The sequence below is a fragment of the Rhincodon typus genome, chromosome 26, assembly GCF_021869965.1.
Source record: "Rhincodon typus isolate 14 chromosome 26, sRhiTyp1.1, whole genome shotgun sequence".
Taxonomy (NCBI): Eukaryota; Metazoa; Chordata; class Chondrichthyes; order Orectolobiformes; family Rhincodontidae; genus Rhincodon; species Rhincodon typus.
In genome coordinates, this window is record NC_063357.1 from 41,139,135 (window position 1) to 41,161,348 (window position 22,214).

Sequence of the window (22,214 nt, forward strand, 5' to 3'; positions counted from 1 at the left end):
TTCACGATCTCAACCTTGCCATAATCAGTGCGGCTGAAGAGGAGACTGGCGTTGGCAGTAGCTATTGCAATTTGTGCCTGGGCTGCAGATTGTCATAATCCAAGGAGATTTCAGGAGGCAAAAAAGAAAATCAATAATGAATAGAAAAAGTGCTGAGAATTCTCAGCAAGTTAGGCAGGGTCTTTTGTGACTCCCCTATTACTGCATTTGGATTTCCAGTATCTTCAGTATTTTGTTCCTCAAGAAATAAAACTGGTGAATTACACTTTTGTTCTTTTCTGTTACAGTTTCACTCAACGATTGCTATGAGTCATCAAGCTTCTACTTCCTGGTGTTTGATCTGTAAGTATGGAGGCAGTTACAAAGGAGATGGTTCACTTTCTGAAGACACATATGCAGGAGGGGAAAGAAATAGCATTCAAAGCCAGAACTCTCTAAAAATCTAAAAGTAGAGATTAAAATATAACAGTAAAAATAACCTCATGTTAAATGTCAGTTTCATAATATACAGAGAACAAAGTAGAACACAGAATGTACAGAGAAAAATAACAAAGGAAATAAAATAGACAGAAAGATTAAGAACAGCAGCTAATACAACTTAAAACCCGAAAGACTATTACAGAAGAAAGGAGAAGAGGATACTGCCACTTGAACAAGGAGGTGTTAAAAAAAAGGGCTAGTTAAAATAGATAAAGAGAAGCTAAGTTGGTAGAAAAGAAGAAAAGTTAGTAGAAAAATCACTGGGTCTGCAGGGGATATATCTTTGGATGATGAAGCAAGAAAGAAAAGTTTTGGCCACAGTATTCTAAACCTCCCTATGAGAGTCCAGAGGGCAGCAAGTTGCACATGTTTCTGTTTTTTTATTCAAAATAGGCTGTAAATATCATAGCTACAGACCAATCAATCTAATGGTGGCTTTGGGAAAGTTTGAAATGATTATATAAGACATTAATAGTAAAAATTGCATTAATAGATGATAGCCAACATAAATTTATCAAAGGCTAATCACGTTAATTAACCTGATTGAGTTATTTTGGAAGTTTTGGAGAGTCTTGCAAGTGTTTGATAAAGTGCCAAATAAAGGGCCTTACTAACTTGAAATTCAGGGGATTAAGTGAGCTGCCAAAGGTCAGAAAGCATAATAATGGTGAACAGGAGGGAGGTTTATAAATATTTTGTTGTTACAGTCACCAATACGTCCTCATTATGAAAGTCTGACTGAGCTCCAAGAATAGTTATTCTACTAAGATCTCAGCAAATATTTTTGAATACAGCTGTAGAGACAACATCCCTATTATCCTGTGATAACCTGCTTTTTAAAATTTGATTTGTTATTGTGAAATACAGTGAAAAGTATTGTTTTACGTGCTATCCAGGCAAATCATACCTTACATAAGTACATCAGTGTAATAGAACAGAATATAGTGTCACGGTTACAGAGAAAGTGCAGAGAAAGAGAAAGCTAGAGAATTTGGGGAAATAAATGGCAACATTCTGAAAAGTGTTCATATTACAGAGGAGGAGGTGCTGAATGTCTGAAACACATAAAAGTGAATAAATCCCTGGGACCTGATCAGGTGTTCCCTAGAACTTTGTGGGAAGCTAGGGAAGTGATTGCTGGGCTCCTTGCTGAGATATTTGTATCATCGATAACCACAGGTGAGGTGCTGGAACACAGAGAATGGCTAACATAGTGCCATTATTTAAGAAAAGTGGTAAAGAAAATCTTGGAACTATAGACCAGTGAGACTAATGTCAATGGTGGGTAAGTTATTGGAGTGGTTTATGAGGGACAGGATTTACATGTATTTGAAAAGGCAAGAACTAATTAGGGATAGTTAACATGGCCTTGTGCATGGGAAATCAAGATTCACTAACTTGATTGAGTTTTTTGAAGAAATTGATGAAGAAGACTGATGTAAACAGACCAGTGATGTTTTCTATATGGACTTCAGTAAGGCGTTTGACACGGTTCCACATGGTAGACTGGTTAGTAAGGTCAGATCACATGAAATACAGGGGGAACTAGCCAATTTGGGTACAAAATTTGCTTGAAGGTAGGAGACAGAGAGTGGTGGTGGAGGGTTGCTTTCGGACTGGAGGCCTGTGACCAGGATCAGTGCTGAGTTCCACTGCTTTTTGTTATTTATATAAGTGGTTTGGATGTAAATATAGGTGCTGTGGTTAGTAAGTTTGCAAATGACACCAAAGTTGTTGGCGAATTGTTACCTCTGAGTACAACAGGATGTTGATCAGATGGGCACATGTGCCGAAGAATGGCAGATGGAGTTTAAGTTAGATAAATGTGAGGTGCTACATTTTGGAAAGGCATATCAGGACAGGACTCGTATATTTAATGGTAAGGGCTAAGGGAGTGTTGCTGAACAAAGAGACCATGGAGTGCAGGTTCGTAGTTCCTTGAAGGTGGAGTCACAGGTAGAAAGGATAATGAAGAAGGTGTTGGGTATGCTTGCCATTTTTAGTCAGGGCATCGAGTAGAGGAGTTGGGATGCCATGTTGTGGCTGTATAGGACATTGGTTAGGCCACTTTTGAAATACTGCATTCAATTCTGGTCTCCAAGCTGTAGGAAGAATGCTGTGAAACTTAAAAGGTTCAGAAAAAATTTACAAGGATGTTGCTAGGGTTGGAGCTACAGGGAGAGGCTGAATAATTGGAGTTATTTTTCCTGGAGTATTGGAGGCTAAAGGGTTACCTTGTAGAAGTTTATAAAATCATGAGGGTGATGGATAGGGTGAACAGTCAAGGTCTTTTCCCCAGGGTAGGGGAGTCCAAAACTAGAGGGCGTAGATTTCAGGTGAGAGGGGAAAGATTTAAAAGGGACCTAAGGGGCAACTTTTTCACTCAGAGGGTGGTGCGTGTGTGGAATGAGATGCCAGAGAAAGACGTACAATTACAACATTTAAAAGGCATCTGGCTATATGAATGGAAGGGTTTATAGGAAGGGTTTAAAGGGATATGGGTCAAATGCTGGCAAATGGGACAAGATTAATTTAATCTCATCAGCACGGACAAATTGGACCAAAGGGTCTGTTTCCTTGCTGTACATCTCTATGACTCTGTCAACTTTAATCTGTGAGAAGTTCAAAAATCTGATAAAAGCAGGGAAGAAGCTGGTTTTTGAATCTTCATAGAATCCCTACAGTGTGGAAGCAGGTCCTTCGGCCCAACAAGTCCACACCGACCCTCGGACATCCCACCTAAACTACACATCCCTGAACACTACGGGCAATTTAGCATGGCCAATCCACCTAACCTGCACATCTTTGGACTGTGGGAGGAAACCAGACCACCCGGAGGAAACCCATGCAGATGTGGGGAGAACGTGCAAACTCCACACAGACAGTTGCCTGAGGGTGGAATCAAACCCAGGTCCCTGGCGCTGTGAGGCAGCAGTGCTAACCACTGAGCCACTGTGCCACCCAATCTATTGGTTGGTGTTTTCAAACTTTTGTATTTTCTGCCTGATGAAAGAGTGTGAAAGAGAGTATAACCAGGATGGGAGGGGTCTTTAATTATGCTGGCTGCTTTCCCAAGACAGTGGGAAGTATACATGGAATCAATGGATGGAAAGCTGGTTTGTTTGATGGACTGGGCTGCATTCACAATTCTCTGTAATTTCTTGCAGTCTTGGGCAGAGTAGCTGTCATACTAATTTGTGATGCATCCGGATCGGATGCTTTCTTTGGTGCATCTATAAAATAATTAGTAAAAATCATTGTGGACATGCCAAATTTCCTTAGCCTTCTGAGGAAGTAGAGATGTGGTTGTGCTTTCTTGACTGTGGCGTTGATGTAGATGGACCAGGACACATTGTTGGTGGTATTTACTCCTAGGAACTTGAAGCTCTTGATTTTCTGCATCTCAGCACCATCAATACAGACCGTGCCATGCCCTCCGCTCTGCTTGCTAAAGTCGATGATCAGCTCCATCGTTTTGCTGCCATTGAGGGAGAGATTATTGTCTTTACACCATGCCGCTAAGCTCGCCATCTCTTTCCTGTACTCTGTCTTGTTGTTATTTAAGATCATACCCTCTATGTGATGTCATCAGCAAACTTGCAAATGGAGTTAGAGCAGAATATGGCCACACAGTTGTGAGTGTCTAACGAGTATAGTAACGGGTTGAGTATGCAGCTTTGCGGGGCAACAATATTGAGGATTATCATGGAGGAAGTGTTGTCACCTATCCTTACTGATTACAGTCTGTGTGTCAGGAAGTTGAGGATCTAGTTGCAAAGCGAGGGGCAGAGTCTTTAGTCTTGGAGTTTGGAGATGAGTTTGGTTGGAATTATGGTGTTGAAGGCAGAGCTAAAGTCAATAAATATGTAGGTGTCCTTGATATCCAGATGTTCCAGGGATGAATGTAGGCCCAGACAAATAGTGTCCACCGTGAACCTGTTGTGACAGTAGGCAAATTGTAGTGGATCAAGGTAATCTGGGAACCTGGAGTTGATATGTGCGATTACTAACCTTTCAAAGCACTTCATAATGATGGATATCAGAGCCACCAAGCAGTAGTCATTAAGGCATGCTGCCCTCATTTTTCTTTGGCTCTGGAATGATAGTGGTCTTCTTGAAGCAGGTGGGAACCTCAGATCGGAGTAAGGAGAGGTTAAGGATGTCTGTTAATACTCCTACCAGCTGGTTCATGCAGCATTGAGTGTAAAGCTGAGGACTCCATCTGGGTCAATCACTTTTCAAGAAGGCTGATCTGACATTTGCAGCAGTAACTGTAAGTGCAGGTGCACCTAGAGTTTTCAAGGAAGGTGACACCATTTCACTGAAATTCTGTTCAAAAGAAGCATGGAATGCATTGAGCTCATCAGAGAGGGATGCATTGTTGCCAGCGATTCTACTCAACTTCGCTTTGTAGCCCAAACAATCGACATGTGTTTGTGTGGTTAGTCTGGGACTCTTGTCCAGTCTGGTATTGTTTCTAGGTGTCCCTGATGGCTCGGCAAAGGTCATTCCTTAATTTACTGTATAGGTCAGGATCACCTGACCTGCACACCTCTGACCTGGCCTTGAGTAGATCTCCAGATTCATCCATGGTTTCCAGTTGGGGAACACTCAGATTAACTTCTTTGGCATGCAGTCCTCTATACACCTATTGATGAAGGCTATGATGGTAGTGGCATACTCATTTAGTTGGCCGCTGAGTTCTTGAATATGGACTAGTCCACCGACTCCAAGCAGTCACATAGGAGCTCATTTGTTACCTCAGACCAGCACTGTACGACTTTCTGTACTGATCCATATGTTTCAGTTTCTACCAAGCACAGCCATATGGTTTCATTATCCAAAATGAGGATAGGGGATAGAACAGTAGGTGTCTGATGGTTGTGTCATAATGGTCAAGGATGTTTGGGCTTCTGGTGGGACAGGAGATGTGTTGATCATTTCTTGGTAACACACTCGACACATTGGCCTGGTAGAAGTCGCCGGCCATGATAAACAAGGCCTTGGGTTATTCCGTCTCAAGGCTATTTGTGGCAATGTATATTTCATCAGGTGTACTCTTCACTTTTGTATGGGCTGGGATGTAAACTGCTGTCAGTATACTAAAAGTGAACTTCCACTACAGATAGTAGGGAAGGTGCTTCACCGTTAGATATTCTAGGTCCAGAGAGCAGTAACTCAGTGGGGCCATCATGTCTGAGCATCAAGAGTGTTGACTATGAGGCAGACCTCTCCACCCTTTGTCTTTCCCAAAGACACCATGCAGTCCATCCAGTAAATTGAGAAACCCTCAGGTTGTAAGGTATTTAGGTGAAGCAGGAGTGTGCCATGTCTCTATAAATCAAAGCACAGTAGCCCCTAAATTCCCTTTGATAGGTGAGTCCAGCTTTAAGTTCATCCAGAGATATTAGGAACTGCAGATGGTGGAGAATCTGAGATAACAAGGTGTAGAGCTGGATGAACACAGCAGGCCAAGCAGCATCAGAGGAGCAGGAAGGCTGACGTTTCGGGCCTAGACCCTTCTTCAGAAAATGTTCATCCAGCTTGTTTTCAATCGCTTGTACATTTGCCAGAAGGATGCTGGGGAGGGGGATCTTGAAATTGCATTGTTTCAGTCTCATTTGCAGGCCAGCATGTCTCCCACATTTTCTGGGTAAGTGGATGCTTCTGGTAGGGCCTGGGAGTGGTGTGGGTAGTCTGCTGTTCCGAAAGGTATGTGGGTGCATCCAGCGGGGTCCTCGACACTGGTTGCGGCCTCGGGCATTCCAGATGGTTTTGTTCTGGGACACTTTGGGCTATGATGTTGGGTCTCCACAAGGTTGGGTAGGGGCTCGGAGTCTGGTCTCCAATCGGTGTTCAGTTCGGGCCTTTGAGAAGCCGGTAAGTGGCTGGTTTCTCTGTTGTCGTGGTCATGGTTCCTGCCTGCACAGTCAGACCCCATTGGTTCATGCAGTCAGGTGCCCCAGGAGGTCCTGGTCTCCATCATATCAATCTGAAACATAGATTGGTATAAAGGGCCTTCTCATTGGAAAAAAGCCTATGGACTTAAGAAAACAATTCAATTAACAGTATGATTGGAGTAATTATGCATAAATAAGACAAACGAGCAAATTACTTTTATAAAACATTTTTTTAAATTCTTTTGACTGCCACCTGCAAGCATCCCTTCAAGCTGCTCACCATCCTGACTTTGAGAAATTCCTTCAATGTTGTTAGGTCAAAAGCCTGGAATGAGTTCAGCTAGCGATGCCTACATCCCATGAGGGAATAAAAAAAAATCTTGAGCAGAAGGTACAGAAGCTGGTATACCCCATACAGCCCCTGTATTTTCTCCAGTATTCAATTAGCTGATCATCTACCTCAAATCCACTTTCCAACTCTATCTCCATATCACTTAATACTCAATTATCTACTGATTGCAGTCTTGAAAATACTCATTCTCTGAGCTCCAACAGCCTTCTCAGATAGAGTATTCTAAATAAAACTGATTTTTCTTTTGTGTAATTGGCTCTTTGAGTGTGAGCTCCAGTTGACTTGAAGATTAATCAATGGACAAACTAACTTCTGCCTGACCCAGGAAGACACACAACATATTTTTTATGATTGGTCCTTTTGAAACAAAATGCTTTCCAAGAGTTGTGCCTTGGTTAATACACTAGAAACACCATCCTACATTGTCAAAGTTTTTTGTCGTGTACTCTTTAGACAATTCAAAACTTGGCACACTTGCCTAGCTACAAATATTAATGCACAGGACTCTATTCTTTGCCTGTTTCAACACTGTAAAATAGGTGATGACCATTCTCTGATTCATTGGTAAAGGCATTGCCCTGAGCAGCCAATCTGCCTGCTTTAAAATTTAAGCAAAGTTTGGCAGTTAGCTATCAGTATTAAGTATTAATTGGTGCATTTTCCATTACAACCCCAATACTGATCAGAGTTTAGTTTGCCAATCAATCAGTGCTCCTTTCTCATAAAATGCAATTCTTTTTTCTCTTTACTTTGATATTTCTTACAAATTGGCCTCAATGAGTGCAAGATGAAAAGCTTTAATCTGATTCACTAATTTACTGCTACAAAATATCTTTTGTGGCTGTAAATTAGTAAATTAGATTAAGCCTAGCTGTTGTACAATTAACATTTGACTATTAACAACGTTCATTTTGTTGAAGGATGGGGGTCAGTTTGCTCAGTTGGCTGGATGGCCCGTTTGTGATGCAATGTCATGCCAACAGCATGGGCTCAATTTCCACACTGGCTGGGGTGACCATGAAGGACTCTTCTTGTCAATCTCTCCTTTTTGTTTTACCCAGCAGTGCATAATTGAGTGATTTTTCCCACCACCAAAATCACTGGACTATTTTTTTGTGATTCTTTTTCTTTTAGCTACCTCTAGTAATCATCCATGTAACCAATTAAATATTTACAAGTCCAGTACGGCCAATGCAAACCATCAAAAGTGATGGGGGGTGGCGTTTGAAGAGAGGGAGGGGGGTATCTGCTTTGTGTTTTCTTCCTTTTGTTTCATTTTTTTTATTTTTTTAATACTCCAAAGTGCTTTTGCACACAACTGAACCGCTTTACCACCACTAAATCACCATGATTTTTATTAATTTTTAACTATCGGGATCTGTTTTTTCTTTAAATTAACCTGTTCAGAGATATTATTACACACCTCTGGAGCAGATGGGACACAAGTAATTACAAGCAAAGTCCATTACGGGCAATGTGAACTATCAAAAGAGAAAGGTGGTAGGGAGATGGGGAAAGGGCTAAATCATAATGGAGTTGGACAGGGAGGTAAAGCACTGTATCTCCCACGGTGCCCACCTCTGTGTAAAGGCATCAAGAGCATTGATGGACATTGCAGGCTTCTTCTCCAATGACACCTCGGCAAGATCATAACTGCAGAAGAGGGGCAAACATTAGTCTGCTTTCTTTTTTTAAAGACACTTATTTAATCTATCTTTCTAATCAACCTGTTCAGAGATATTATTACACACCTCTGGAGAAGGTGTGACTTGAATCTGGGCCTCCCTGTCCAGGGATAAGAATATTGCCACTGCAGCATAGGGCTCAGGTGATGAGTTTCAGCTCGGCTGCTCCCAAAGGAACACATACTCAACGAGCTCCACGAGGAGTTTAGTTAGTGATTCCCCATGGACCTTGCATGGTTTCCCACAGTTGTTGAAGGCAAAATCTCTAGATTTGCAGATGATACTAAGGGATAATAATGAATTGTGAGATGATGCTGAATGATGTCAGAGGGACTTCGACAAGTTGGTCAAATGGGCGGACACTTGTCAGATGAATTTCAATGTGGAAAGATGTAAGGTAAATGCGTTTTGGTAAAGAAATATGGAGAGAGAATATGGGCTAAATGGTACAACTTTGAGAGGAGTACAGCAACAGACTGGTTCACCTGCATAATTCCCTGAAGTGACTAGGCAAGTTGAAACAGTTGTTAAGAGTAGGGATGGCAGTTTCCATCCCTAAAGGACATTAGTGAACCAGATGGGATTTTCCTGACAATCGACAACGGATTCACGGTCTTCATCAGATTATTTATTGAATTCAAATTCCACCATCTGCCATGGTGGGATTCAAACCCAGGTCCCCAGAACATTATCTGGGTCTCTGGATTAACATTCCAGCAATAATTCCAATAGGCCATTGCCTCCGGGCACCTTATTTAATGAAGGATGTTAAAGTCTTGGAAACTTGGAAAGTGTGCAAAGAAGACTTACTAGAATTATGCCAGAAGTTAGATGTTTTTGATACAAGGAAAGATTAGAGAAATTTTGTTAATTCTCCTCAGAGCAGAGATAATTGAGAGATGAACATATTGAGGTGTTCAAAATTTTGAACAATTTTGACAGGATAAAACATTCCACATATTGACATTCCATTAGTTGTAATGTCAGTAACTAAGGGTAACAATTTAAAGATTTGTAGCAAAAGCATTAGAAGTTAGATGAGGAGAAGTTTATTTGCACAGAGGTTTGTTCAGATTTGGATTGCACTGCCTGGGAGAGTGGTGGTGGCAGACTCCATAGAGGGTTTCAAAAGAGAGCCAAATATATATTTCAAAGTGATTAATTTAAACGGCTACAGAGATGGACCTGGAGAAGAAAATAGTTGGGTAGCTCTTTTGGGAGCTGGTGCAAATATGATTGGACAAATGGCTTCCTTTTGTACTGTAAAATTCTACAATTCCATGCCTTAGTCTCATGTACACCACATCAATGGCATTACTGCAATCAGTCCTCTCTGTCATTTCATCTAAAACTCCAGCTGTTTCTTTAGTTCTCAATTATTAATTCCTTCTTATTGTCCAATGCTCACATTAGCTTCTGTTGTGCTTCCTTTAGAATCATTTGCAATCTGTATGTAATTTTCTTCATAATTTTGTCTCAAACTGCAATTTCTCCATTTTCTTAGTTGAGTTTTGCTGGTTTCTGAGGCTTTCAGACATACCATTAATCCTCACAGATTCGTCATCACCGGCAATCGCTGTCTAATGAGTATGATTGTCCATTTATGAAATTCCGTGTCACTGGTCATGGAATCTGTGGGTCCATGTATGGTTGATGAGCTGATCCTAGAACCATATCTCTGAGCACACATTAGGCAGGTGCTTCCAGGAACAGAATTGCTCTGTCTCTGCCACCTTTTCTCTACTTCCTCTTGCTGGTTGGTATCCTCAAAGAATCCTGTCCCTTCATATGGGAGTTTCCTCCAAATGGTTTCTTCCAAACAAGGATCTTCCACATATTGACATCTATGTTGCATTTCTTGAAGGAAGCCTTCAGGGAGTCGTTGAAACATTTCCTTTGTCCTCTTCTTGATCAAATACCTTTCTTGAGATGGGTGAAGATGATTTGCTTTGGCAGTAGGAGCTTAGGCATCCAAAGCGCATGGCCAGCCCTGCGGAGTTGGTTTTGGATGATCTTGCCCTCGATGTTGGCACTATTGGCTGCTTCAAGGACGCTAAAGGAAGCTGCTTCAAGGATGCCCAACCTCTGAGCTGATGCGGAAAATTTGGCACAACTTCTCAAGGATCTTGAGGTGATGTCTATACATAGTCCAAATTTAGAAGCCATATAGAAGAGTTGTAAGGATAACTGCCTTATACAAAAGGATCTTGATGCCAGCACAGAGTCATGGTCTTAGAAAACTTAGGCGTCCAAAAGCATCGCTTGCAGATTGGATGCAATGTTGAATCTTTCCATCTATGTCAGCCATGGATGAGCGGTAACTTCCCAGTTAAGGGAAATGTTCCATATTTGGGAGGATCTCTCTCCTTTTCCTTTCTTCCTGTTTTATCCTACCGATCCCTAATCCTACCATTGAATGTTCAGTTCCCAGCCATGGTCAGTTTTGCAACAATTTCTGTAATTGCCCACATAATATACTTATTCATTTCTATTCGTCCTATCCATTCATCCATCTTATTACTAATTGTGTGCCTTCAGATAAGAGACTTTAACAAACTCAGAAATTGCTGGAAAATCTCAGAAGGTCTATGGAGACAAAGCAGTGTTAGCGTTCAGCAGTGACCCCTCATCAGAACTGATTGTAGCTAAAAAAAAGCTTGGTATATATACTGAAGATGGGGGGAGGTGGGGATGGAGCCTAGGGAGAGAGAACAGCAATTGGGCAGATAAAAGGAATATGTAATGATCATCTGGGAGAATTAATAGCTGCTGATGGGGACATAGCTGACAATGGGTTGTTTGTGGTAGCAGCCCATGTGATGACAAGACCTGGTGTGTGGGTGTTGAGGTAAAGACATAGAAGAAGGTGCTCAGGCCCTAAAATTGCTGAACTCGATATTGAGTCCTGAAGGCTGCAAGGTTCCCAAGGAGAAAATGAGATGCTGTTCTTCCAGCTTGCGCTGAACACTACAGCAAGCCTGAGACAGAGATTTTGGCCAAAGAACATGATATTGTGTTTAAGGAGCAGACAACTGGAAGTTCAGGGTCACTTTTGCAGACAGAACGTAAGTATTCTGCAAAGCAATCGCTCAATCTGAACTTCGTCTCCCCATCTGGAGGAGACCATGTTGTGAGCAGTGAATACAGTATGCTAGGTCAGAAGTCACACAACACCAGGTTATAGTCCAACAGGTTTATTTGAAATCGCAAGCTTTCAGAGCACTCTCCTTTATCAGGAGAAAACTTCACATGCAGCGCTCTGAAAGCTTATGATTTCAAATAAACCTGTTGGACTCTAGCCTGGTGTCATGTGACTTCTGACCTTGTCCACCCCAGTCCAACACCAGCAGCTCCACATTACAGTGGACTAGATTGAGTGAAGTGCGGGTATATAGCTGCTTCACGGAAGGTGGTGAGGAGGGAGGAAGTAAACAGGCTGGTGTTACACCTTCTGCAATTGCATGGGAATCCCCTATCATTGCAAGGTCCTCAGCCCTGAGGCAATGTCCTTAACCTAAGCACCAGAAGTGTTTTTTGAAAGTATCTGTTCAGAGCCTCATTTTTATGAGTTGGCTTCAGGATCATTTCAAAGACTCGTTAAACATACCAATCATTCATTCAGCACACTGGATACAGGAAAAGTGGATATGGAGACCGGACAGAAAAGGCAAGGCAGATATGTGGGCCTGGATGGGGTATAAAGGGTCATGTAAGTTCTGATCTTCATAATTACAACTTAGCAGGTATGCCAGTATTAAAGGGTGAACATATAAATTTGATACAGGAACAGACATTCAGCCTCTCAAGCCTACTCCATCATTCATTAAGGTCATGGTGGATCTGACTGTGACCTCATGCCATTTTGTTGCCCAGTTTTATAATCTTTGACTCCTTTTGTTGTCGAGAATGTATCTACCTTGGTCCTATTCAATGATTCCACCTCCAAAGTTTCCTTTGGGAAGAGATTTCCACAGATTCGTGACCCTCTGAGAGAAAAAATAGTTCTCCTCCCCTCTGTCTTTAACGGGAAGGTCCCTTCTATTTAAACGATGTTCCCACATCCAGCTTGTCAAGTCTCCTTAGGATCTTACCTGTTTCAATGAATGAATGTCATGTCTCATTCTTCAAAACTGCAATGGAAACAGGCTCAGCCATTTTACCTGTCTTAATAAGGGAAATAGCCCACATCCGAACCTCCCGCATCCCCTTCAACAAACACAAACACATTTCCTCCACCATCACTGCCTGCTGGTCCAGGTATAAGTCATGTGAGCCTTCTCAGAATGTTTCTAATGTAATTATATCCTTTCTGAAATAATGAGACTAAAACTGGACACAGTGCTCCAGGTATTTTCTCACCAATATCCTGTAGAATTACAGTAAATCATCCTGAATTCTATATTTCAAGCCACTTGTAATAAATGGCAATATTCCAACAGCCTCTGTATGACACATGTACCAGGACATCCAGATCCCTCTGTACCTCAGAGCTCAGCAATCGCTTTCTGTTTAAGTAACATACTGCTTTTCTATTCTGTTGCCAGAGTGGAAAAGTCCAATTTTCACACATTATACTCCAGTTGCTAAATTTTGGCCCATTCACTCAAATTATTTATATTTCATATCCTCCTCACATCTTATCCATGCATCAATCTTTACATCATTAGCAAATTTAGCAAACCACACATTAGCTGCCTTCATCCAATTCATTGATATATACCATAGGCTGCCCTTGAAATCAAGGCCACGTTTGACAGAGTGTGGTGTCAAGATTACCTAGGAAAACTAGAGCTAGTGGGAATCAGGGGAAAGTTGTTCACTGACTGGAGTTTCACCTGGCATAAAGGAGCATGGTAGTCAATCATAGCTCCAGGTCATTTCTGCAGGAGTTCCTCAGGCTTGGGTTGGAGGCCCAACCATCTTCAGTTGCTTCATGAATGACCTACCCCTCATCATAAGTTTAATTTAGATAAAAGCAAGGCATTGCATTTTGGTAAGGCAAATCAGGGCAGGACTTGCTCAGTCAATGATAGGGCCCTTGGAAGTTTTCTTGAACAGAGGGACCTGTGGGTTTAGGTACATAGTTCCTTGAACATGGTGTCGCAGGTAGACAGGGTGGTGAAGAAGGCGTTTGGCACGTTTACCGTCATTGGTCAGAGCATTGAGAATAAGAGTTGGGATGTTACGTTGCAGCTATACAACACATTGATGAGGCCACTTTAGAGTACTGTGCACAATTCTGATTGCTTTGCTATAGAAAGGATTTTGTTAAACTAGAAAGGGGCAAAAACAAATTTATGAGGATGTTGCCGGGACTGGAAAGTTTGAGCTAAAGGGAGAAGTTGGATGGGTTGGGACTTTTCTCCCTGGAGCGTCAGAGGCTTAGGCGTGACCATATAAAGGTTTATAAAATCATGAGAGGCATGGATAAGATGAATAGCCAAGGTCTTTCACCTAGAGTTGGGGAGTCCAAAACTAGAGGGCATAGGTTTAAGGTGAGAGGGGAAAGATTTAAAAGGGACCTGAGGGGCAACTTTTTCACACAGAGGGTGGTGCGTGTATGGAATGAGCTACCAGAGGAAATAGTACAGATGGGTACAATTACAATATTTAAAAGACATTTGGACTTGAATAGGAAAGGATTGGATGAACATGGACCAAACACAGGCAAGTGAAACTAGTTCAGTTTGGGATAGGTAGTTGACATGGACAAATTGGAACAAACGGTCTGTTTCTGTTCTGTATGATTCCATGATTCACAATATTCAGCGCCTTTCATGACTCCTCAAATGCTGAAATAGTCATAAAGTCATACAGCATAGAAACAGACCCTTCAGTCTACGCTGACGAACAAACACGAAACTGCGCTGATGCCATTTGCCTGCATTTAGCATCATAGAATCCCCACAGGACAGAAACAGGCTGTTTGACTTATCAGGCCTTAGCAATCCCCTGAAAAGCATGCCATCCAGATGTAGCTCCTGGCCCTACCCTAACCCTGCATTTACAATAGCCAATCCATCTAACCTGCACACCTTTGGACTGTGGGAGGAAACCAAAGCGCCTGACAGACATGGGGAGGGCATGCAATCTCCACACTGACAGTCACTTAAGGCTGGAATTGAACCCGTGTCCTTTTCACTGTGAGGCAGCAAAGCTAGCCACTGTGCTGCCACTTGGCCCAAAACCAACCATGCTCTGGCATTTTAAGTGCTCATCCAGAGACTTCTTAACTGTTATGAGAGTACCTGCCTTTACCATCCTTTCAGGCAGTGTGTTTCATGTATTGACCACTTTCTGGGTAAAAAAGATATTTCTCAGATGTCCTCTAAACCACTTATTTCTCACCTTAAACTTCTGCCCTCTAGTCTTAGAACTGAACTGGAGTAACCATATAAATAGTGTGGCTACAAGATCATATCAACGTTTCTGAATCTTGCAGCAAGTAGCTCCCCCCCTCCGACTTCCCAAAGCCTTTCCACCATCTACAAAGTACAAGTCAGGAGTGTGATGAAACTTAAACAAAGTTGCTGGAAAAGCTCAGCAGGTCTGGCAGCATCTGTGGAGGAGAAAACAGAGTTAACATTTCGGGTCCGGTGACCCTTCCTCAGAACTGGATGGAACTTGCCTGGATGAGTACAGTTCCAACAACACTCATGAAGTTTGGTGTCCACGAGAACAAGTCAGCCCACTTGATTCACACCATATCCACAAGTATTTACTTCCTCCACCATCAACATACAGTAACAGCAGTGGGTACCATCTATAAGGTATACTGCAGAAATTCACCAAAGATTCTTATACAGTATCTTCCAAACCTGTGACTTCCTCCATCTAGAAGGACAAGAGCAGCAGATACATGGAAACACCTACACGTTTCCCTCCAAGCCACTCACCATCCTGACTTGCAAATATATCACTGTTCCTTCAGTGTCACTGGCTCGAAATCCTGGAACTCCCTCCCTAATGGCATTGTGTGAATACCTACTGCACATAGACTGCAGTGGTTCTAGAAGGCAGCTCACCACCATCTTCTCAAGGGCAATTAAGGATAGGCCATAAACACTGGCTCAGCCAGCAACACCCACACTCCACGGATTAATTTTTTTTAATATAGTTGAGGACCCAACTCTGAACCCTGAGATACTTCAGTGTTGCCAACCTGAAAATGACCCATTTGTATTTACTTTCTGTTTCCTGTTAACTAATCAATCTTTTATCCATACACACAACATCGGTTCCAATTTTGTTCAGTAACCCTTGATGTGGCACTTTGTCAAATGTCTTCTTGAAATCCAAGTGCTGTAAATCCATTGGTATCCCTTTATCAAGATTACTTGTAACTTTTTCAATGAACTTTAACAAAATTGTCAGCATGATTTCACTTTCACAAAATCATGCTGACTCTGCCTGATTGTACTGAGATTTTCTAAGTACTCTGCTTTAACCTCCTTAACAGTGGATTCCTGCATTTTCTCTATGACAATTTGTTACTCTAACTTGCCTGTAGTTTCCCACTTTCTGAGTGTAGTTTCTGGCCTTTCTAGTACAAAGCAACAAAATTTTGCAAAACATTTACTAATTTCAAGAATCTGGAGAATGTTGGAAAATTAAAACCAATTAACCAGTTCTCAGTAATGATTGTAGTTGTTTTGAGCTCCTCGCTCCCTATCACCTCTTGAGTAATAATTATTTCTGGAATGTTTTTGGATCCTCTGTAGCAACAACAGACAAAAACAAAATCCTCAACAGGTCACCTGGAAGTGTTACTGGACTCGAAACGTTGACTCTGCTTTCTCTCCACAGATGCTGCCAGACCTGCTGAGTTTCTCCAGAAATTTCTGTTTTATATCAGATTTCGAATGTCTGTTGTTCTTTGTCTTAGAAACAAAATCCTGTTCAATTCATCTGTCATTTTTTTATTTTCCATCATTAGTTCCCTAGACTCACTTTCTAGAGGACCAATGTTCAATTAAGTTATTCATTTCCTTTTTAAATATCTACAGAAACATTTCCTATCTACTGCAATATTTCTAGCTTGCTTTCTAATGTACAATAACTTTTCTCTCCTATTTTGGTCGTTCTTTGTTTTATTTATTTTCTGACCTGACACTCATCTTCACAGAATGAATTCACTTCCTTTTAATTTAATACTATTCTCAACCTCTTTAATTAGAAATAGAAGGTGCATGCCCTCCAGTGTCTTTCTAACTGGAATGTATCTTCAATGAATGCTATGACCACCGCCTGCCCCCTGCATTGCTATCTTGGGCCTATCTTCAGAGGTGATAGGACTGACTCAATCCCACCTAACCTCCCTGGAACAGAATTACGGTGAGTACAGGCCTCCGAAATAGAGATGGGTTTGTGGAGTCAAGATGCCCACCTCCTTCACAAAAATCTGGCTAAAAAGCAAGTAGATTTTGCAAAACATTAATGAATTGTTGATTCAGGCCCAGCTGGAGGATTTTGTCCAATTCTGGGAGCACACTTCAGGACTGGTGACAGGGCAAAAGGCATATTACCCATGTTGAGGGATCTCAGGTCTGTTGAGACTTGAATTCTTCTCCTTAGTGTAGGTGAGCTTTAACTTGAGGTGTTCAAAAATTATGAAAGGTTTGAAAGTCTAAACAAGCAGGAATTGATTCCACTGGCAGAAGGGTCAGTAACTGGAGGAGACAGATTGAAGTTATTTGACAAAAAAGAAGGGTTAAATGTGGAGATTCTTTTATTTAAAATCCAGTGATTTTTGATGTGAAATACTTTGTCTGGAAGGCTGGTGGAAGCACATTCAATTGTAACTTTCAACGCGAATTGGATAAATATTTGAACATCATAAATATTTTCAGTTTTTAGGAAGGGTATGGAAATGAGATAATGCACGGGTGAAAAGAAACACAATGGCCTTGCTCTGTGCTGAATCCACAGATTCTAAATACAAAGATGATTTCACATCAATTGAAAAAGGGAAGAGAGGTTTCAATAGCTGCATATGCCAAAACAGAATGCACCGCATGTCTGAAGTTATAACTCAGAGCTTCAGAACATTGTCTCTTGTCTGGGATAGTCAAGAGTAAATTGCTTTTTTCCACCTATCGTGTCAAATCTTTTTATCATTTAAGAGCAACTGATTGGAGATTCTACCCAGATTCTACATCCTACATGGCTAATACCTTAAGCCCGAAATCCTGGCTGGAAAAGTCTTGTCTCACTCCAACAGAGGGAATCAGCAAACCCTGCCTGATCATGCTGATCTGACAATCCTACCCTGATGAAATTACAGCCACTGTCACTGTTAAAAATAATGCTGGATGTTGCATGTGTTTTCATGCTCCCAAATGGTATGGGGTCATTCATCATCCCAAAAGTGGATTACAGCCAGGCAGTGAGGATTCTCAATCTCTTAGAACTGTTCCTTTGCTGAGTATTTTGGGCCTTAATATAATAAATATCACACACGCTGCTGCTGAAGATTGAGTAAATGATGAAAAGTAACAGACACAGTGTCTAAATCCCAATATTAATGGAACTGAGACCCTCTAACAGCTAAGGGCCGTGTGAGTCTGTACCCCCTTGCTCATGTCCTGAGTGGGGGGAATCTCAAACAGGGCATATGGTCACTTGCAACCTAACTTGCGCCATAAGACCATGAGAAATAGGAACATGAATAGGCCATTCAGCCTCTTAAGCCTGCTCTGCCATTCAATAGAATTATGGCTGATCTGACATTCCTAATATCCACTTTTCTACGTTTCCTGTAATCCTTGATTCAAGGCATTATGGGTAGAGCTCAGGAATAGGAAGGGTGCACTCGCAATTCTTGATTGAACCGTTTTATCCCTGTAACCCTACTGATCAAAAAACTATCTGTCTCAGCCTTAAGTGTACACAAGAACTATGCCCCCACAGCTGTCTGTGGCAATGAGTTCCAAACACTCTCAGTCCTCTCAGAGAAGAAATTGCTCCTTCCTCTCATACTTAAATTGGCACCACTTATTATGATGCTGTTGCTATCGCAGAGACATGGATGAAGGAGGGACAGGATTAGCAGTTTAATGTTCCATGATATCGATGTTTTAGACGAGACAAAGGAGGAAGCAAAAGAGATGGGGGAGTTGTTTTACTGGTTGGGGAACATGTCACAGCTGTGTTGAGGGAGGACACTGTGGCGGGGAGGATGATCTTGCAGTGAGGCATTATGGGTAGAGTTCAGGAATAGGAAAAATGCAATCTCAATGCTAGGATTGTAGTCAGTTTCTAGAAAGAAGTGAAAATAACAGGGTTGTTGAGGTGAGTGATTTTTCCCTTCCTAATATAAGCAGAAGTTGAAACGTGAGGACTTAGTACAGAAAGTATTACAGTGCTGGCCTGAGGCAGCAGAAGAGCTTCTGCTAGACTGCTTGGAATTGGTGGATTGGTCCATATTCAAAAATTAAGCTGCCAACCTATACAAGCATTGGACCACCGTCATGGACTTCACTGACATAGAAGACTGCATGCCAAGGAAGTCAATCGGTATGTTCCCCAACCAGAAACCAGGATGAACCAGAAAATCCATTGCCTACTGAAGACTAGGTATGCGATGTTCAAGGTAGACAACCCCGACCTTTACAAGAAATCCAGATGGGACAACCGTAAGGTCATGAGAGATGCCAAGAGGCAATACTGACTAAGTTAGAGACCCAAACTAGCCACATGGACACCCGCTGTCTGTGGCAAGGCCTACATGACTTAACAGGTGATAAAGTGAAGCAGAACAGAATAGAAGACCAAAATACATCCCTCCCTGATGCACTCGATGCATTTCACGCTCATTTCGAACAGAAGGTCAGTGAAAGGATGTCACCTCACCAACAGCCTCAGATGCACCTGTTCCCTCAGTCACTACTGCAGACGTCAAATCAGTCTTCTTGAGAGTAAACCTGAGGAAAGTGATTGGCACAGATTGAGTCCTCAACCGTGCAGTCAGATTCTGTGTGTCCCAGTTGGTGGTAGTATTTGCTGACATCTTTAAACTCTCTTTGTTACAATCTGAAGTCCCCATCTGCTTCAAGAAGACCACTATCATCCTGGTACCAAAGAAAATGCATGCAATGTGCCTCAATGACTACTGCCTGGTGGCTCTGACCTCCATAATTACAAAGGGCTTTGAGAGATTAGTCATGGCTCACATCAACTCAGGCCTCCCAGCCTGCCTCAGTCCCTTGCAATTTGCTTACTAGCACAATAGGTCCATGGTAGATGCCATCTATCTAGCCCTACACTCATCTCTGGAACATCTGAATAATAAGGATACTTACGTTAGGCTTCAACTTATTGACTACAGCTCCACCTTCAACACCATAATCCCAACTAAACTAATGTCCAAACTCTGAGACCTAGGTGTCTGCTCCGTCCTCTGCACCTGGATCCTCAATTTCTGACACACAGATGCAATCCTTAACACTTGCACCCCATAAGGATGCATACTTAGCCCGTTATAATACTGTCTGTACACTCATGACTTTGTGGCCAGATTTCAAACTCCATCTACAAGTTCACTGATGATACCACCGTTGTAGACCAGATATCAAACAATGACTAGACAGAAATCAGGAAAGAGATAGACTGTTTGGTGATGTGGTATAAAGATAACAATGTCTCCTTCAGCATCAGAAAAACTAAAGAGGTGAGAAGCAAGGAGTAGGGCACGACCCTGTCTATATCAATGGTGCTGAGGTCGAGAGTGTCAAGTTCCTAGGAGTGACGATCACCAACAATCTGTCCTGGACCACCCATGTTAATGTAACACTCAAGAAGGCACAACAATGCCTCTTGTTCCTCAGGAGCTAAGGAGATTCGGTATGTCCACAAGGACTCTCACCAACTTTTATAGATGTGCGGATTGGCCATGCTAAATTGCCCCTAGTGTTCAGGGATGTGTAGATTAGGTGGGTTATAAGAGGATGGGTCTGGGTGGGATTCTCTGAGGGTGAGTGTGGACTTGTTGGGCCGAAGGGCCTGTTTCCACACTGTAGGGATTCTATTCTTCTATTCTATTCTATTCACTGTAGAAAATATTGTATCTGGATGCATCACGGCTTAGTATGGTAACTGCTCTGCCAGGACCGTAAGAAACTACAGAGAGTTGTGAACACAGGTTAATCCATCACGCAAGCTGACCTTCCGTTCAAGGACTGAATCTACACTTCTTGCTGCCTCGGAAAGACAGCCAACATCATCAGAGAGTCCTCTCACTCCACTTATAATCTCTTCCAAGCTGTTCCGTCAGGAAGAAGATACAAAAGCTTAAACACATGTACCATATCTTCAAGAACAGTTTCTTCCCCACTGTTACTGGACTGCTGTGTGGACCTCTCAAATTTCAAATCTAATGTTGATCTTGCTTTTTGTGCACCTTCTTTGCAGCCATAAATTCTGTTCCTCACTATGTTCTATCACCCTATCATCTTTATATGGTATGATCTGCCTGTGCTGCATGCGAAACAAAACTTTTCACTGTGCCTACGTACATGTGACAATAATAAATCAAATAAAATCATAAATATTTTCTGGGACTCCCTTAGTGCCAGGTGTTTGGATGAAGATCAGTTTGTTAGATATGTCGTGAGGGTATTTTGAAACAATATATAGATAGTCCAATGAGGGAGAGGGCCATACTGGACCTGGTATTGAGACATTAGCCTGGCCAGGTGATCAAAGTTTCAGCGTGGAGCATTTTGGGAATAGTGACCATAATTCTGTATGCTTTCAGAATCTTATGGATAAGCACAAGAGTGGACCTCGGATGAACATGTTAAATTGGGGAGGGCCAACTGTAACCAAATCAGACAAGAATTTGAGATTGAGGATTAGGAGTGGATGTTTGAGAGTAAATCAACATCTGACATGTGGTAGTCTTTTAAAGACAGGTTGATTAGAGTACAGGACAGGCAAAGCCTTGTGAAAATGAAGGACAGGAATGGTAGGATTCAGAAACCTTGGATGATAGAAGAAATTATCAGCTTAGTCAAAAAAAAGAAAGCATACCTAAAGTCTAAGAATAAAACCAGGCAAAGTCCTTGGAAAATATAGAGAAAGTAGGAAGGAGCTCAAACAAGGAGGCAGGAAGGGTAAAAGAGGCTATGAAATGTCCATGGCCAGCAGGGTTAAGGAGACTGTCACGGCATTTTATACAAATATTAGGAGTAAGAGGCTAGCAAGGGAAAGAATAGACCCACTCAAGGATAAAGGAGGGAGATTATGTGTCGAGCCAGAGGAAATGGGTGAGATCCTTAATAAGTATTTTACATTGGTATTCACCAAAAAGAGAGGGAAGAGGGATGCTGAGGTTACACAAAGGTATGTGAATACTCTTGCTCAGGTCAACATAATGAAGCAGGATGTGTTGGGTATCTTGCAATGCATTAAGGTAGACAAGTCCCCAGGGCCAGATGGGATCTATCCCTGGATACTGTGGCAGGCAAGGGAGGGAATAGCTTGAGCCTTAATAGATATTTTTACATCCTTTTTAGTCTCAGGCAAAGTTCTAGAAGACTGGCCGATGTCGTTCCTTTGTTTAAGAAGAGAAACAGATAATCCAGGTAATTACAGGCCAGTGAGCCTGACATCAATGGTGGGGAAACAGTTGGAGAAGATACTGAGAGACAGGATTAATTCACATTTGCAAGCGAATGTACTTGTTAGTGATAGGCAGCATGGATTTGTTCAGGGAAGGTCATGTCTCAACAACTAGATTGAGTTTTTTGAGGAAGTGAAAATAATGATTGATGAGGGAAGGGCATTTGATGTTATCTA

General features: G+C 41.9%; 1 protein-coding gene across 2 annotated transcripts in view; it reads left to right on the forward strand.

Annotated features, from left to right (window-relative positions):
* The window catches only part of LOC109917579 (phosphorylase b kinase gamma catalytic chain, liver/testis isoform-like), a 76,848-nt gene that overhangs the window by 25,690 nt on the left and 28,944 nt on the right, over positions 1 to 22,214 (forward strand). For both annotated transcript variants that reach the window (XM_048612650.1, XM_048612651.1), the window contains exon 3: positions 288 to 342. In XM_048612650.1, the coding sequence (XP_048468607.1) occupies positions 288 to 342 (55 nt within the window). The remainder of the gene's footprint in view (positions 1 to 287; positions 343 to 22,214) is intronic.